Source organism: Chrysochloris asiatica, unplaced genomic scaffold (assembly GCF_000296735.1).
Source record: "Chrysochloris asiatica unplaced genomic scaffold, ChrAsi1.0 scaffold00052, whole genome shotgun sequence".
Classification (NCBI taxonomy): Eukaryota; Metazoa; Chordata; class Mammalia; order Afrosoricida; family Chrysochloridae; genus Chrysochloris; species Chrysochloris asiatica.
Genome location: NW_006408570.1, coordinates 16238340 through 16256705, shown reverse-complemented (window position 1 = coordinate 16256705; position 18366 = coordinate 16238340). Strand labels below are relative to the sequence as shown.

The window sequence follows — 18366 nt, the reverse complement described above, 5'->3', positions numbered from 1 at the left end:
CTTATTGAGTTAAATTCTGATAGCAATTAAGACTATCTGGACCTAAAGGAGCTATGGTAGCATAGCAGTTATGAATTGGGCTGCTAACCTCAGGGACAGCAGTTCGAAACTACCAGCTGTTCCGCAAGAGAAAGATGAGGCTTTCTGCTCCCATAAAGATTTATAGCCTCGGAAACCCTGTACAGGGTCTTTATGAGTCAGAACCAACTCCAGGGCACAAAACCACCACCAAAGTTAAAGAGGCTAATTTCCTAATTTTATTGTTTTCTATAAAAATCTCAAGGAGTGAAAGCAGACATCTTTTCTCCATCCTTTTCATGCCCCAGAAATGCTACCCTGCTTTCTTTGCATTTGAAATCATGTTTTTATTTCTTAGAGATATAAAAACATGATTTCGAATGTCTTCATAAACATAAAGAACTCCCAAGACAACCCATTCCCTTTTGTCAATAGCTCCTTCATGGGCCAGTATTCAATTATACATTTACTAGAAAGAAGTCAATATGTTTATAGCTGTACAAGTCCAAGAGAATACTGATATTTTAGGACTTTTAAAAAGTGTTCACCCAAAAATTAGGACTGCTCTTCAGTTCTTTCCATTTAAAATATTGTAGTACTTAGGTACGTTTGATTTTTCTTTTTGAAAAATATTTTGCTGTTGCTTACGCATCACACTCCTCATCCCAATTCTCGCCTCATCCCCACCACCAAAGGCTTTATCAGAACTAGTAATATCTTTTACTGCTGAGGACATCCATAAGTGTAGAATTGAAGCCTTCTTGAATTCATGGAAGTATAAAACCTGTGATAATAGTGTCTTGATTTTACAGTAAATTATGAAGGCAGGAAAAATTAGCCATTTCTTAGGTGAGGTGAGGGAAATTTCTACTTTCAGCTATAGCCTTTTTGTGGAATACCTTCAAAGGTTGGTAAATTTTTAACCTAATAGACTTGACTCATCCGTTTTTAAAAGCACTCTTCCTGCTTTATGTATGGCAAAAAAGAAAACACACCTTAGTCTTCTGGTTTGGAGTTACTTAATATATTGCTTACCACTCCCAAGCATAACAAAAAGTGTTGATATGTACGTAGGACAGGTTTTCCAATTCAATTCTTTGCTGTATTTCATGGCAATAAGAATGGGAATGCAAACTAGAATCTAGAGGCACATAGAATATATTATGATTTTTATCCTTGCTTTATTTTCCCCAAAATTCTTTTTTAATATGTATATAAAAGTCATAATGTTTTAATAATAAATTATTTCATCTTTATCTTGATTTGACCATAGTTCATCAGATATTGGTTAAAAGAGAAGTCTGGCAATATAAACTGACCAATTTGCATGAAAGTCATGATAATAACATTTATTAAGAGTCCTATAATTAGAAAAGTTATTAATCTTTATGAAAAGTACCATTCATCAAATGGTTGGTATGTCTTTTAACCATTTTATTAAAGTTGCTAAGAATGAATTTAAGTAGAATTATTTGTGTTTCTATTTGTTTATGTACTGTTTCAGTAAAAATTAGTGCGTTTGTGAAAAATAATATGAAATTATTTGTTTTAAAACTCTTAGCCACATTTTATTTATTTTTGCTTTCTGTTCATGTTTGTTATGTCACAAAAATGTGATCATCTGTATTTTATTTCTGCCTTCTAAGTAGAAGGTATTTGTAAGCATATATATGCTAGGTATATATTCATGGTTCAAATGATGCAAACAGTGTGTACCTGATGATCTGGAATCATGTTAGGAGTGTATTTTAATGTGGTATATTATTAAGCATTTAACATACTAGAGTAATTAGAGGCTGTAACGGTGTCATTTGGAATCAAATATTTCTCTTAAATGTCTAATTTTTAATAACTTATTTTATTATGTATAACTTAGGCAGTTAATTACAACAAATTACATTAAAATATATATATATATATATTACATGGAGGCTTAGGTTTTCAGGTAAGCATAGCTTCTATTAACTGTTGATTAACTGAGTAGTCCTTAGTGACTATATTGATTATTTTTTAAGAGGAATGATTTGGGGGGGGAATACATATGTAGAAAGAATTCTGGATGTGTTTGATCTGATAGGCTATCTCACAACTCTAATAACCTTTTCTTCTAAAATAGAGTAATAATTTTATGATGTCACCTAAAATTGATCGTCTACACATTTAAATGCATCTCACTTAGCTATTCATGATATTTGCACACTTAACAGAACAAAACACTAAGTTGGTGGACTTGAAGCTGAAGAAACTACTAGAAGGTCAGCCACAGGTGGCAAATTCACTCTCCAGTACTGCCCAGAAAGCTGTAGCTGAAAGCTCAGCACAAGAAATTAAGGTATGTTTTAACTTGTTTAAAATATTTGACTTGATATCTATTTATTCTACTTTCCACTGGTATTTATAATCTAAAGATAGTTTCTTGCCAAATTCTTCACATTAGGATAAAGGAATTTATTAAATGCCCAATATTAGATATCAATATGATAATCAGTAAATATATACTATTTTTTTCCTCAGAGAAATTGCTGCTTCAAATTTATTAAATTGACATTTCAGATAAAACTTAGAAGGTATATAGAAACTATTCTGGCATTCTATATGTAAATATATCTTGCTAAGAAAAATATTGCTTAGAGAATTCTAGCTTATTTTTCTATCATCCTCAACCTGTTCCCTGCTTAGATGAACTAAAACTTAACATTTTTTTATAAGAATCTGTCACACCTGAAGATGGTGTGTGATTGCATATAAATTTTTAAACTATTTAGATCTATTTTGTACCATTATGAATTTTATGTAGGATTTTAGACAAAATGTCACATTATGTAAATATTATTAATCATATCATTTTTACTATTTATATGATCTCCACCCATACCTTCCTCCATCTTCCTCATATCATATCATTAATATTTCTCTAGCTTTAGGGCACTTCTAGCCCTGTATAACTTTTCACCCACCTGCGGACTATGGGGACTGCCCTGCTGACTGAAAGGATTTCCTTCCCCTAACACAGAGATGCTTTGAAGTCCCAAAACAATGACTTTCATTGCTTTTCCCTTATACTGTCGGTTTCTATAAATTGGTGATGAAAGTGTGTGGCAGCACCAGAGGACTTTTGGTCTCTATCTTTGAACAAAGGAAGCCTGGATCAGGTCTGATTTTTGCGTTCAATTTAGCTTTCTGCAGTGGATTTAATGCAGAATGAAGCTGGCCTAAGAATAATACAATGGATTGAAAAGGCTAACTGAATTAGTGGGTTTAGAGGAATACATTTGTAAAGTGGCAGAAGTCCCTAGTCATAAAAAGGTTTCTTAAGATGGGATTTGCTGCTAATCACACTGATATTTAGCATGTTGCCAAGCCTAAAAAAAAAAAATTTAGCTGTATTTGTTTATCTTGGTAAAGACTAGAGTTTTAGACCATTGGGCAGTTATTATGATGACAGTAGAATTCACATGTAAGTAAATAAAGGCAAAAATTGTTTCGATCCTAGCTACATAGTTAATATATTATAAGCATGATGTTCATGATAAATATATTAGATAACTTTTAGAATGATACAAAGGTATTTTTATCTCTACGCTGAAATTGTTTAAATATGGTGGCATTGTTATCACTTTCTAAAAAGCTCTTATGTAGTAATTTTTTAACTTATTCCAACAAAAGGTGTGCCTTAAACAGCTTGCCTTTGTATGGATCTTTTTGCTTAAGATTTTTAAAATGCTGTTTGTAAAGAACATATAGAGTCCATCTGTTCTCTTGAAGCTTTCAGCGCTGATTTGGGTTTTTATTTTTTTTTAATAAAATGCAGTTTACACGTTTATAAATGAGGCATTCTGTGTTTGTGGAAAAGGATAAACTGTTACCTTCCCTTGAGGATTCTGTATCCCAGGCCTCCTTGAGGCTAGAGAATAGGCCATTGGAGGACTCCCTCATTACTGATTGTCTCAATGCAGAGGAAGGGCAAAGTCTTGGTAGCTTTTGATAACCAGTTTCAGCATTCAGCAGGCTTAGCTATTAGTCATGCATCTTAGCCTTTCCCTATTTACTTTCAAAACACTTAATAAAAATAATAAAAGATTAGGTATAAAATGAAATATTTGTTTGGTACACAGCACCTCGGTATCTGCAGTTTCCACACACTGCAGTGGTTCAGTCTTCTGGGATATTTCTTGTTGATAGAACCATTTGAATTTGTTACCAGTATTAACATAGGAAGCCCTGGAAAAGATAATTGTAGTTTCCTTAGCTGTAAAGGGCTTACTTACAAATCTGGCTTTGGAAAGTTATAGCTGATGAAATGCAGTGCAGTGGGGTAGTATTATAATCCTACCTTTTAGCCTTCATCCAGCATTAGTGGTTTATCTCAATGGACATAAAATTAGAAACTAGTTCTTCTTGTCATACAAGTCTGCGGTACTATACAAACTGATAGAAGAGCAGAATAGTGGGGGTGAGTAGATGAAGGCAACATGACTTTTAAATGATACATATCATCGGCGTATGTATCACAAGGGTTCACAGGGTCTAACGAATCAAAGTTACCAGGAGCGACCCTCCGTTTACACCATGTTCCCCAAAGTTTTCCATTACAAACAACAGAATTAAAAGTTGAATTATTCAGAACACTTTGAAATTCTTTTGCTTTCAGAAAGTTTCAACTTTAGGAAGTCAGCATTATCCTAAATCAGTGGAAGTGCCTTACTAATGTAAGATTTCATGTTTCTAAGACCAGGGCTCTCTTACCATGTATTGTTTTACTTTTAGAATGGCACAGAAGAAGAACTCCGGGCTGAGCGAATGCAAAAAGCAACAGAACGTTTTAGAAATCCTGTTGTGTTCAGTAAGGATTCTACAGTCAGAAAAACTCAGCTTCAGTCTTTCAGTCAATATGTTGAGAATAGACCAGGTAGGAACACTTTTTTAAATGTTTTACCATCTTATGATTTAATAGCATTTAACAGTATATATATTAAAAAGCTGATAATGTAAATCCACATTTCAATACACAAATATCAAGCTTTATAATAATTTTACATGTCTTTTCCCTTTTTTTAAGAGATAAAAAGGCAGAGATCAATACAGGAAGATACAAAGAAAGGAAATGAGGAGAAGGCAGCGATAACTGAAACTCAGAGGAAGCCATCAGAAGATGAAGTGCTTAATGTATATTAATTTTTTGTGTGGTTTCATGATTGCTGATAATTCCAAACTGTATGTGGAAATAGTGCCTTTATTTGTTAAAATGAGATGTTAGGTTTTTTAAGATGTCAATCTCCAGTGCATTCAAAGCAGAGTGAGAGGGGTGCACTGTTGAATTAGTCTGCAGTGTGGTGATAATTGTCAGATTAAAAAAAATGAATTTTTCAGAGTTCCACAGCCCCAGCTTCCTTGAGACATTTCCATCAGGGCACTTCCCATAAAGAGATTCTAGTATTGATCTACCAGGAGGATTTTAATTATTACAATAGCAGATACCGCGGAGCTGCAGTTAGAGGGAAAAGTCACATGAGACCTGCTAGAATTTCTCAGCCAACCCATTTTGTTGGCTTGGGTTAATGGGTGTTCAACCTTTCCATTATCCAGATCAGCTGTGAATTACTAGCTGAATGATGTTTGCATTAATATAATATATATGGTAATTTCTTCACTTAATTAACGGGGAGGTTCAGCTCAGTAGGGGTATGGGCTGATCATGTGTAAAATTGATTTGTGAGGGAAATATTTGATAGACCGCAGGGAGAAAGCTTCTTTTGATGGACAGCTGCGGGACAGAAGCAGGAAGAACAAGTTTTAACTTGAATTTTTGTCTGGAAGCATAGCTCTCTTTAATGGTGCTACTTTTTGTTATTAGTATTACTATCTAGTTTGTCTAAATATTTTCATTTTTTTTTACACTGTTGAAATAGCCTTCACTGGATTTTTAAACCCTTTTAAAAGTCTTTAGCGTTACCAGCTCCAAAAGCTTTGCCTTTTTAACTTGCTCACTTTGGAAGACCTCGAAAGTTCTTAGTACTGAGAACAACCTCACTATGGTATATCCTAATAAATTGGTACAACTTATAAGTTCCAGAGTACTTGAGTATGATTTTATATATATATATATATTCAAGCTAAATAAATCTAATTATAAGATTTGTTGCTATTTTTAACTAAACTAATCAGTGAAAGCAATGAAGTTCTTGTGTTCTTTATTGCTGCTGCTTTTTGTATCTTTCTCATATTATCTTTGTAAGCTGTCATGTCTTGTTTTGCCCTTCTGGATGTGAATGAAAAAGAAAAAGCCACTTTTGAAAATTCTGTATTTGGTTGATAGGTCCAAAAAGCATTCACCAGAATATACCAGATTTTAAAGATTAAAGTTAGCATTTTTCTAATTATGTTATATAATTAGAAGGAAGAATGTCCATTTGGTATGAATATTTAATAAATACAGTGACTTATTTTATCCAATCATCTGAGAAAGTATCAGTGTTAATATTTTTTAACATACTTCAACTTTAAATTTGTCAATAATTTAATAATAAATCGGTAGACGTTGAGTTTACTGTTTACTCGTTCCAAAGGTGTTTAAATTATACATTCTGTTAGACATCTGTTTTTGATCATGAGAATTCCAAACTATATTCATAACCAACAAGCTTCCTAAATATGTTTATTTTTTAAGGAATGCTAAAGTATAATTTCTCATGACTTCTCAGAGATTAATATTCTCCTATGTAGGTAAAGAATTTGACAGAGAAGCATAGTTTATATTTATTTATCTGGACAAATGATGTTATAAGTGTTGATGGTAATGATGATGATGAGAGTAATCACCTCAGTGGTTTTACAGTATTTCCCACCATTTAGGGCTCTTAGCTCCAGAAATGGCATCAGGTAAACAGGTGTTCCAAAGAGAGCTGTAATTCATCCATTTTTGTAGCCGTACCATAAACAATAATCCTTCCTAAAATTTGTTAATGCAACTATAACAATGAAGGCTATATACTAACACTTTATAAGAGAGCTACTACTTCAAGGAAAAGTTCTAAGAATTGATTTTTAATTTTTTTTTTAACTTTAATTTTTTTATAACTGCTTATAAAAAGTAAATTTTCAAATTTAAATTCAGATTTGGTTACACAGAAGTTTAAATCAATATACTAATTACATTAGACCCTCTGTGGTAAGGTTTGAAATCACCTGTCAGGTTAGAATTCACAGCTACAATAATTAGTCATACATCGATATAACAACACATTAGCACACATAAACCAGCTGGAGGGACAACTGGAGATATTGAAAACTTCCCTTTTATAATATTTTTTTTTCTTTTTAGTCACTAAGAAAACAAAACAAAAAAATGTACTTGTAAAATTTTGTACCTTTGGAAAAACAAATTCATATTGTAATCTTATTTTTTCAGGATAGATAACATTGAGAATTATTTTATTAGTACAAGTCCATTTTTGTATATTACACTTTTATATTAACGGTGCCATTGGTGTTTGTTTTGAAAATCACAAAGGAGAAAATTCTCTTCTCTCTTTATTAATATTTAAATATCTTCAACTTAACTCTAAGGGTAATTTTTTTGTAAAATTAGTGCTGACTTTTTAAAAATCTGGTCCATCTGGTTAATCAATTATAAATAGAATACTAAAAGGCTAAAAATTTTCTGCATTTACAAAAGTTTTCCTATATGTAATATATATGAAAAATTGTTGAGTCATATGGAGTTGCTTTTTGGTACTAGGGGTGATATTTGGTTCTCTAGGTAAGTGCTTTACTAAGTGTTTGTAGAAAGGAAAAATGCAACTTACAAGTGATTTTTTTTTTTTTTTCCTTTCCTGTTTGTTCTCGTTAACAGAAAGGGTTCAAAGACACCAGTCAGTATGTTGTAGGAGAATTGGCAGCACTAGAGAATGAGCAAAAGCAAATTGACACCCGTGCCGCGCTGGTGGAGAAGCGCCTTCGCTATCTCATGGACACAGGTACGGTGCCCAATTACACTGTAAACTGTTTTGGCAAATTGAGCGTTCACAAACTCTTATAGAGTTTTGGAAGTGTGAATCTTTGAAGCCTGAATGTTCAGCAAAACTGCCTTGAAAATAAAAAGGTTGCGATTTGCAGCCACCTCTCTGGGCCCTGGTGATAAGAGTGCCTTCATGGGAAGTGATAACTCGCCCTGATACCGTGTGAGCCAGCACTATTGAACAGTGTGCTCATCCATGCAGAGTTGGAATACACATCTGTGCCTCATTGATATGCCACTGCTTAAAAAAAAAAAGTAAGATCTTCACTGTTCTACTGATTCATTGGGAAAAAAAAAAGATTTGGCCAGCTAAAGCCATGTACGGCATGAAACAGAGCACTATGCATTGGGGATGGCTCCATGAACTAGATCACTGAAATTTGAGAATACTATCTGGTTACCGATGCTCCACAATTTGTTTGTTTGTTTATTTTTTTCAAGAGACCAGGTTTTTAAAAGTCTATAATACTTTGTGTCACGGTTACATTTGAAAGGCTATAGCAAGATTTGTAAAATGGGTTAAAACAGCAAATTAGCTCCTAACCAGAGAGTAGATTGGCATTTAATGCCGATTACAAATGATAGTTGAATGCATCTAAACACAGAATACTCTACTGGAAATAAAATGCTGCTCCTGCAAAAGGATAAAATTGAAAATGCACTTCAGATGACTAATACCAAATTAAAAGGAAGTGATAATAAGAATAAAATGTCAAAAAATCAAATGGTAGAATATCCACTTCTTTAATTAATTACTTTAATTTAAAATAGTATGGAAGTAGAACAGTGTGGTTTAGGCTTGGAAAGATTTCCTGAACTACTTCTCTATTTGCCTCAAATATATTTACAATAAAAGAATCCCTCTAAAAATAAGCATCTATATAGAACATTTGAAATTTCATATACTGGTGCATATTAGAAGAGGAAGGGACCTTACACTCTATCTGTTTCTGTGGGCTTCAATCTGTGCCCTGAGGTACCTTTAAACTTTTTCAAAGGTACCTCAAGGGGAGCCAAGACATGTATGTACCTTATGCACCTTCATTTTGAGCACAGTAGCTCTGCATTTATTTTAAATACTGGGCCTCTTAGAAGAGTTCATTTGAATATAGAATAAACTGCTTAAATTTTTAAAAACAAAACAAAAGCCCTTTTGTTTTGTTTTAAACTATTACCTAACTGTCTAATTATATAGATGAGGAGACAGGGGCATAGGAAATGCTCAAAATCACACAGATCGGTTAGTGCAGGCCTAAGACTGGAATTCAGGTCACCTGACCCCCATTATATGGAAGCTGTCTCACTGCACCCGATAACCTAAAGCAAGGTTTTTCATTCCCCTTACAAGTTACATGTGTGTTCAGTCATGTGCATATGCATTCATATCGATTCAACAGGTGTCCATAAAGCAACATTTTTTTTTCACATTTCCTTTGATTTCTAAAGGATTTAGAAAATAATAGCTATATAAACAGTGTAAATGCTAGGTAGTATAATGGATTTTTTTAACTTTGTATTGTGAATTGAGTAAAAGTTTACAGACAAGATCATCAGTTTTACATTCAACAAGTCATACCCAAAAGTATGGAATACTTCACAAATTTGCATATCATCCTGAGTCAGGGGTCATGATAATCTTCTCTGTATCATACCAATTTTAGTATATGTGTTGCCAACGCAAACACTAGGTATAGTATAATTCCTGTCGTTAAGGGTGAGAATACCAAAAACAAAAAAACAGAAGCAAGAGCTCAGAATGACTTATCTGGAGTAATTTTTAAAAGGAACATGAATTTGCAATCATCTTCCTCTAAATGAACCAGAGCGAAAGAAATACTGTTGTTTATTATTGTTGTTTGTTGCTATCAAACATTTCCGACTCATAATGACCCCAGTATGCACAGTAGATCTGCTCCATAGTGTTCTACAGGCTGGGACCTTTCAGGAGCAGCTCATCAGGCCTACCTTTCAAGGCACTTCAGGGTGAGTTTCAACAGTCAACCTTTTGGCTAGTAGTCTATCCCTTAATTCTTACATACATATTCGTCATGAAGATCATGAACCATCAAAGTAAGGTTACTTAGCATCCTAGTATGTTGCTGAAAATGCCAAAAAGAGGTATGTAATACCTTTAATGATTTAAAAAAATTATTTTTTTCCAAAATTTATTTTAAGCAGAGCATTCCCTAATTGTTTCAGATAGAAGTAGACGCCTGTGCCACAAGCATAAAAGCGAGATTTTTTGGTTTTGTTTCCTTTCCTTCTTTCCCACTTGGAATTTAATTTATTAGTTCTAGCCAAAATAGACTCAAATTCTCCTTCCTATTTACCTATTACCAGTTAAGCTTTTAAGTGACCCCATTTTAATTCTATGGATCTTTTATAATCTGAAAGACAGCCATAGCTATAGATCTATTCTAAAATCCCATTGAGGTTTCTTATTCCCTATTACATTGGAGATTTAATGGGGCACTGTAAGATAAGCACTGGACTGATAATTACAAGGTTGACAGTTCAAACCCACTAGATGCTCCTAGGAAACCTTATACCAGGAACTGATTCCATGGCACTTAATGACAACATGTATGACAGAATCTGTTCTAGGCTAGGTCTGCCCCACTGCAGATTCAGACCAAAACTAACCTGGTCCCCCAACTTGTAAGCCCCAAGAATCACTCTGGACTATATCATACCACCTCCAGCACAAACTCAGTATCCTGAGATTTACGTAAAACCTTGTTCGCCTTTGAAGGAAAAAGTTGGTAAAAAGGAAAAGCATACATTCATTCATCCTTTTCCTTTTTGTTTTCCAGTACATTCCAGCCTTTTATTTATCGTGATAGCTGTTGCCTCTTCTGGGATATATTAGAATTTTCTGTGTACTACTCTAAATCTCATTAACAACCTTAGAATTAATCAAAGCAGATAGTATGCATATTCTGCCTATGAAGAAACAGGCTCAGCTAAAGGAAATGACTTATTTGTTTTTGTTGTTAAGTGCCATTGAATCCATTCCAACCCATAGCGACCCTGTATAAGGTTTCCAAGGAGCAGCTGGTGAGCTTGAACCACCGACCTTGCAGTTCAAATGGCTTTGCAGTCTGGTGCATTAACCCACAGCACCACACCAGGACTCCAGTGATTTATTTAAGATGGCCTAATAAGGAGCTCTGGTAGCATAGTGGTTCTGAATCAGGCTGCGAACCTTAAGGTCAGCAGTTTGAAACTTCCAGCTGTTCCGTGGGAGAAAGATGAGGCTTTCTGCTCCCATAAAGATTTACAGCCTCGGAAACCCTGTACAGGGTCGCTATTAGTCAGAACCAACTCCACGGCACATAACCACCACCACCATCAATGCGCTGGATGGAGTTCTAGTGTGGCCCTGTGGGTTAATGCCACTGGACTGCAAAGTCAGTTTGAACCACAAGGTCCACAGTTCAAGTTCACCAGCTGCTCCTTGGAAAGCCTATACAGAGTCGCTATGGGTTGGAACCGACTTCATGGCACTTAACAACAACAATAACAGTACAATGCGCTGGGTTGCAAGGCCAGTTTGAACCACAAGGTTGGCAGTTCAAACCCACCAGCTGCTCCTCGGAAACACTGTACAGGGTCGTTATGGGTCAGAACCAACTCAACAGCACTTAACAACAGCAACAATTAGTAATGGCTGAGCTGGGGCTTGAACCCAGGTTTTAAAGTTTTCAGGCACTTTCTCTTTCCCCATCATAAAGGGAACTTTAAAAAATTCATGGAAAAATGGAATTAAAAGATAATCGAATTTTTCCCTGACTACAGAACAAATGTATTTTATCTGTTACTACTGTTTTTATATACTTGTAGATACTCAATATTGTGTGGATACTGTACTCACCTTTTTCCACTGAAGTGAAATTCACATAAAATTAGCCATTTTAAAGTATACTATTTGATGACATACAGTATATTCATATGGATGTGTAACTACCGCCTCTATCTAGTTCTAAAATATTTTCATCATCCCAAAAGAAAACCCTCACCCATAAAGCTATCAATCACCATTTTCCCCTATGGCAGTCAGTAATCTGATTTCTGTGTCTATGGATTTGCCTATTTTGGACATTTTATGTAATTGGAATCATACACTAGATGGCCTTATTTCACTTAACATACAATACATGGTCTTATTTCATTTAGCAGAATGTTTTCAAGGTTCATCCATAGTACAGCTTGTATTAATATGGTCATTTTTATATGGCTGACTAATATCCATGGTATGCATAGATAGCACTTTGTATACCCTAGTATCCGTTGATGGACATCTGGGGTTTCCATCTTTTGGCTAGTATGAGTAATGCTGCAGTGCACATTAGTGACAAATACCTCTTTGAGGCTCTGTTTTCATTTCTTTGGGACAAATACTAGGAATGGAATTACTGGGTCCTCTAGTAATTGCTGGGTCATATAGTAATTCTGGAGTCCTGATGTGGTGCTGTAGGATAAGCACTAGACTGCTAAAAGCAAGGTTGGCAGTTAAAACCCACCAGCCTTTCCTTGGAAACCCTCCACAGGGTTGCTAAAAGTCAGAAACTACTCAACAGCAACAACAACATAGTAATTCCGTGTTTAACTGTTATTTTAGTGAGTTATGAACTGTATTTTTAAATGAGTTATGAAGTTTGTTTAGAAGTTGATTTTGTGAAATTCAGAATGCATTTTATAAAAGCAACATGGTTATACGTGTCCACGGCCAGGCAAACCCGCAAAACTGTATTTAATTCAGAATATAACTAAGATCGGAGTCCTGGTGTGGCACTCCTTGGAAACCCTATACAGAGTCACTATGAGTTGTAACTGACACAATGGCACTTAATAACAACAGCAATAACTAAGATATATTAAAAAATAATTGTTCTAGTTCTGAGTCTGAGATCTCCCAAGCTTGAGTAACTCTGGGTTTTAAGCTCCAAACCCTCTGAGACCGAAGCTCCCACATCTAAGATGTTGGAAGACTTTACCAAGAAAGAAAGAAAGGAATATAAGAGAGCCTCAATAGGTCTTGCAACAAGATAGGGAGATGCCAGGCATGAGAATGGCAGTGGCTGGGAAAGGGCTCAAAGAAGCCCAACATCAGTTGGAAGGGGAAGAGTATCAGAAACAGAGCTGCAGTGGGGATTTGCATGTCTGATCCTAAATAAGTAATGGAAGTCCTGATGTGGCACTGTAAGATAAAGCACTCGACCACAAGGTCAATTTGAACCACAGGTCGGCAGTTCAAACTCACCAGATGCTCCTTGGAAACTCTATACAGGGTTGCTATTAGTCAGAACCAACTTGACAGCACTTAACAACAACAAAATAAGTAACGGACTCCTGGTGTGATACTATAGGATAAGTACCGTACTGTGAACCCACAAGGTCAGTGGTTCTAACTCACCAGTTGCTTCTTGGAAACCTTATACAGGTTCACTATGAATCACGAGTCGGAACCGACTCTATAGCACTTAACAACAAATCAGTGATGGTATGAGTATTAAATGACAATACTGTGTATGTGTGTGTTTTAGCTATGCTTACAAGGACTCTTGATGTGGTGCTGTAGGATCAGCACTGCACTGTGAACCACAAGATCGGTGGTTCATACCCACCAGCTGCTCCTCAAAAAACCTGTAAAGCGTCACTATGAGTCCGAATTGACTCAACAGCACTTAACAACAAGGCATATGATTTCCTGCCATCTGCCTTGGGATCTATAAAGTTCTTATGCAAATACTATAGTTTTGTTTTGTTTGTCCCATCAGCTCTCAATGGCTTTTTTCCCCATTGTAAGATGGATTGGCAAAGTGGCAGCATCAATGGGTTCAAGCGTGGCAAGAATAGTGAGGTTGGCCCAGGATCTGGCAGTGTTTCGTTCTGTTGTGCATAGGGTCACTATGAGTTGGCACTGACTTGATGGCACCTAACAACAATAACAACAACAATTGTTGTTAATGGAGTCTTGGTGTGGCACTGTGGGATGCAGCACTGGTCATAAGATCTGTTTGAACCATAAGGTCTGCAGGTCAAACTCACCAGCCGTTCCTTGGACTGCTGATATGGCGGCATAGGATAAGCACTGGATAGCAACCCACAAGTGGTGCAGTGGGTTAATGTGCTGGGCTGCAAGATTGGTTTAAACCACAGGGTCAGTAGTTCAAGCTTACAGCCACGCCTTGGAATCCCTATACTGGGTCTATATGGGTCATAACTGACTGGACAGCACTTAACAGCACCAATAGGGTCAGTATGAATTAGAATGGGCACAGCAAGGGGTTTGAATTAGATTATGAAGCCAGTTTATAATTATAATATTTTAAATATGTCAGGTTAACATTTTTGTAAGTTATTTGAGTCTACATTATATAATCATTCCTCATTACTTGTTATTGACATACCATAAATATTCACATAAATTAATGGAAGTCCTGGTGTGTCACTGTGTGTTAGTGCACTGGACTGAAAGGTTGTCTTGAACCGCAAAGTCAGCAGTTCAAGTTCACCAGCTGCTCCTCAGACACCCTATACAGGGTCAGTATAAATTGGAACTGACTCAATGGCACTTAACAACAATAGTAAATAGCAGGAGTCCTGGTGTGGTGCCGCAGGTTAATGCACTAGACTTCAAGGTCAGTTTGAACCACAGAGTTGGCAGTTCAAGCTCACCAGCCATTCCTCACAAACCCTATACAGGGTCACTATGAGTCGTAACCAACTTGATGGCACTTAACAACAACAACAACAAAGTCTATGCAATGATTGCTTCTATGGGAACAGTAAAACTCATTAGTTGGAAATGTGTGTGTGTATGTGTGTGTGTGTATGCGTTCCAAGCTGGCACTTATATATAAGTTTAGCTTTGGATAGATTTATATCAGCAATATTGTAACCCTTAAAAAAATGGAGTTTATCACTGAAATGCTGATGAGCTGTTTTACTGTAGTCACATAGTATTATTATAATGAATGGTATTTCTTTTTCATTTCCAACCTATTTGATGATTATGAAACTTTCTTACAGTAGAATTAGTGTTTTAAATTAATGATTTGACAACAAAAAATGTCATAATATTTTATTTGCATTTTAAGCGTAATAATTGGACATTCAGGTAGGAAATTTACCATAGATTTACGTCTTGCAACTTCATAACCTTTAAGCACTAAATAAAATGATCATACTGTCATATTATAATCTTTAAGCCCCTGGGGCAAAATACTAATTCTATCGCTTTTAGACTATCCACACCAAAATCCTGACTGGTCATTTAAAATATTAAATACATTGGAGAAAAATAAGATTGAAAAGAAATAACTTTTCTACACATTCCTCAGAATGTTTCTTTAGCTCATCCTTTGAGAAATCAAGCATAGTATTAAAATTTCTTAGAATCTGGAAATTGGGATCACAGAAAAATAAAAATAAGGTTTCCAGTATTTATTGTATTATCTGTCTAGATCTATGATAAGGTCCCTGAGTGGCACCAATGGTTTGCACTCAACTACTAACCTAAAATAAAAGTAATTAAAAGATGGAGGCAATAGTACATTGACAGGGAACTGCCAGAGGTTCAAGTTGAATTCAGAAAAGGACATGGAATGAGGTATATCATTGTTGACATCAGATGGATCTTGGCTGAAAGCTAGAATACTGGAAAGATATTTATCTGTGTTTTATTGACTACCCAAAGACTTTTGATTGTGTGAATCATGATAAACTATGGACAACATTGCAGAGAATGAGTATTGCAAAACATTTAATTGTGTTCATGAGGAACCTGTACATAGACCAAGAGGCAGTCATTTCAATAGAACAAGGGAACCTTGAATGCTTTGAAATTAGAAAAGGTGTATGCCAGGATTATATTTCCTTCACCATACTTACTCATTCTGTGTGCTGAACAAATAATGTGAGAAGCTGGATTATATGAAGAAGAACATGGCCTCACGGTTGGAGGGAAACTCATTAACAACCTATAATATACAAATGATACAACCTTAGTTGCTGAAAGTATAGAGCACTTAAAATACTTACTGATGAAAGTCAAAGACCACAGCCTTCAGTATGGGTTGCACCTCACTGTGAAGAAAACAAAAATCCTCACCATGGACCAATAAACAACATCCATCCATAGAAGTGGAGAAAAGACTGAAGATGTCAAAGACTTCATTTTGCTTGGATAAACCATCAGTACTCATGGAAGTAGCAGTCAAGACATCAAATGACATATTGCATTAGGCAAATCTGCATGAGACTACTTTAAAGTGTCCAAGAGCAAAAATGACAGTTTGAGGATTAAGGTGCTCCTGACGCAAGCCTTGGTACTTTCAGTAGCCTTATATGCTTGTGAAAGTTGGACCGTGAACAAGGAAGAACATAGAAGAATTGATGCATTTGAATTACGGTGTTGTAGAAGAATATTGGAAGTACCACAGACTATCAAAAGAAAAAACAAATCTGTTTTGGAAGAAGTACAGTCAGAATGCTCCTTAAAGCCAGGATGGCCAGACTTTGTTTCTCATACATATTATCAGGAGAAACTAGTCCCTGGAAAAGGACATCATGCTAAGTAAAGTGGAGGGCCAGAGAAAAAGAGGAAGACCACAACAAGATGGATTGGCACAGTGGCAGCAGCAATGGACTCAAGCATAGCAATGACTATAAGGTGGTGCAGGACTGGGCAATGTTTCATCCTCATAAGGTCACTATGAGTTAGTACTGACTCAGTGGCATCCACAATAACAACAATAACAACTAGCCTAAAGGTTGGTTGCTGTAACCAACCCAGCAGTGTCTTAAAAGAAAGCCCTGTAGACCTGCTTCTGTAAAGATTACAGTCAAGAAAACTTTATGGATCAGTTCTGTTTTGTAATGGATGGGGTCCCCATGAGTCAGAATCAGCTAGACAGCAACAGGGTGGCTTTTATTTTTATTTTTCTATAATAAATATGTAATATGCATTATTTCATTGTTCCTTACAACTTTATAAAATGATTTCTGTTAATTACCAGGACTATTAATAATCACATTTACAGATGAGGAAACTGAGGCTCAGAGAAGTAAGTAACTTGCCCAGTCCGTATAGTTTGGAAGTGGTGAAGCTAGGTGTCAAAGTCACTTTGTAAAGGTCTAGAACCAGACTCCCAGCCACCACAGTCATGATGTCTGTTTCAGCTCTAATTTTCTAGGAGTTGAACTTCTGATTTCCTGGGGTTTTATCAATAATTCTCTAAGCACCATTATCACCATTTCATATTTATAGTTAGTAACTCAGAAGAAACAGATTCATTTAACTTATTTAAAAAGTTGCTGGAGAGTGAAGCGTCCAGCTAATAAGAGAGGGCATATGCATAAGAACACCCACACTTGCAGATAATATCCACTTATCCTGGCTTCAGTGACTGGATGATCAGAGCTCAACCAGAAGTAAAAAGAAGAGGAAAAATAAAAAAAGTATTCTCATACAATTTGATGAACTTGACCTACACCTATGGAAGTAGTTGCTCAAAAGAGGGAACAAGTCCTTACAGCAAGAATCATTCCCACCCCCTCCACACACAGAGTAGACAGGGATGGGCAGCTTGGACATTGGCTACCCAAAATGGGGGACGGGGAGCTACAAAGGCAAGAAGTGACTGGCTTACAAGCTTTCAAGAGGGAACCTAGATCCAGAGGGCCTGGAGGAAGGTAGAATCTCCAGTGAGTAGTATTCAATCTGACTAGGTGGGGCTGATGAAATGAAATGCTGACGGGTCTCTTGCGATACAATAGTGAATAATTGTTATCAGGACTGATTGTGAGGGTTGGAAATGTAAAGGTAGATGTTTTATAGCAAGGAGGGGAGTGATTAACTTTTCAGTCTTAAGAGCAGAGGTCCCTAGGACCATCAAGGGAGAAGAGCAGAGAGCGGGACCCTACCCGGAGAAACAGTGATGCCTGAAATGGAGCCAGAGATGATGGTGTGGAGCGATGGAGCAGCTAGAGACTTTAGATTCAGAGAGGGAGAGTGACTGTGTGCTGAAGACCTGGGGGGGTACAGGGGAAGGATTGCATGGAGGGGATTGTAACCATGGCAATGAGATGATGTACGATAGAATGAATGTAAAACTAATGTTCTCCCATGTGAACTATCACATAATTCACAATAAAACATTTAAGAAAAAAAAAAAAGTTGCTTACCAATTTGAGCCATTAGGTATCATGTTACTCTTAATATTTCTTTACCACACTGGTCATCACACTGATATACATGAACATCAGGATTGCGAAACATACTCATTTGGAATCATCAAAGAGATAAAAACAAATTTCCCTTCAAA

General features: G+C 36.0%; 1 protein-coding gene across 3 annotated transcripts in view; it reads left to right on the top strand.

Annotated features, from left to right (window-relative positions):
* EHBP1 (EH domain binding protein 1) overlaps positions 1-18366 on the top strand; it is a 529253-nt gene that overhangs the window by 463788 nt on the left and 47099 nt on the right. For all 3 annotated transcript variants that reach the window (XM_006862974.1, XM_006862972.1, XM_006862973.1), the window contains 4 exons: positions 2226-2350; positions 4786-4927; positions 5078-5184; positions 7871-7994. In XM_006862974.1, coding sequence (XP_006863036.1) covers positions 2226-2350; positions 4786-4927; positions 5078-5184; positions 7871-7994 — 498 coding nt within the window. The remainder of the gene's footprint in view (positions 1-2225; positions 2351-4785; positions 4928-5077; positions 5185-7870; positions 7995-18366) is intronic.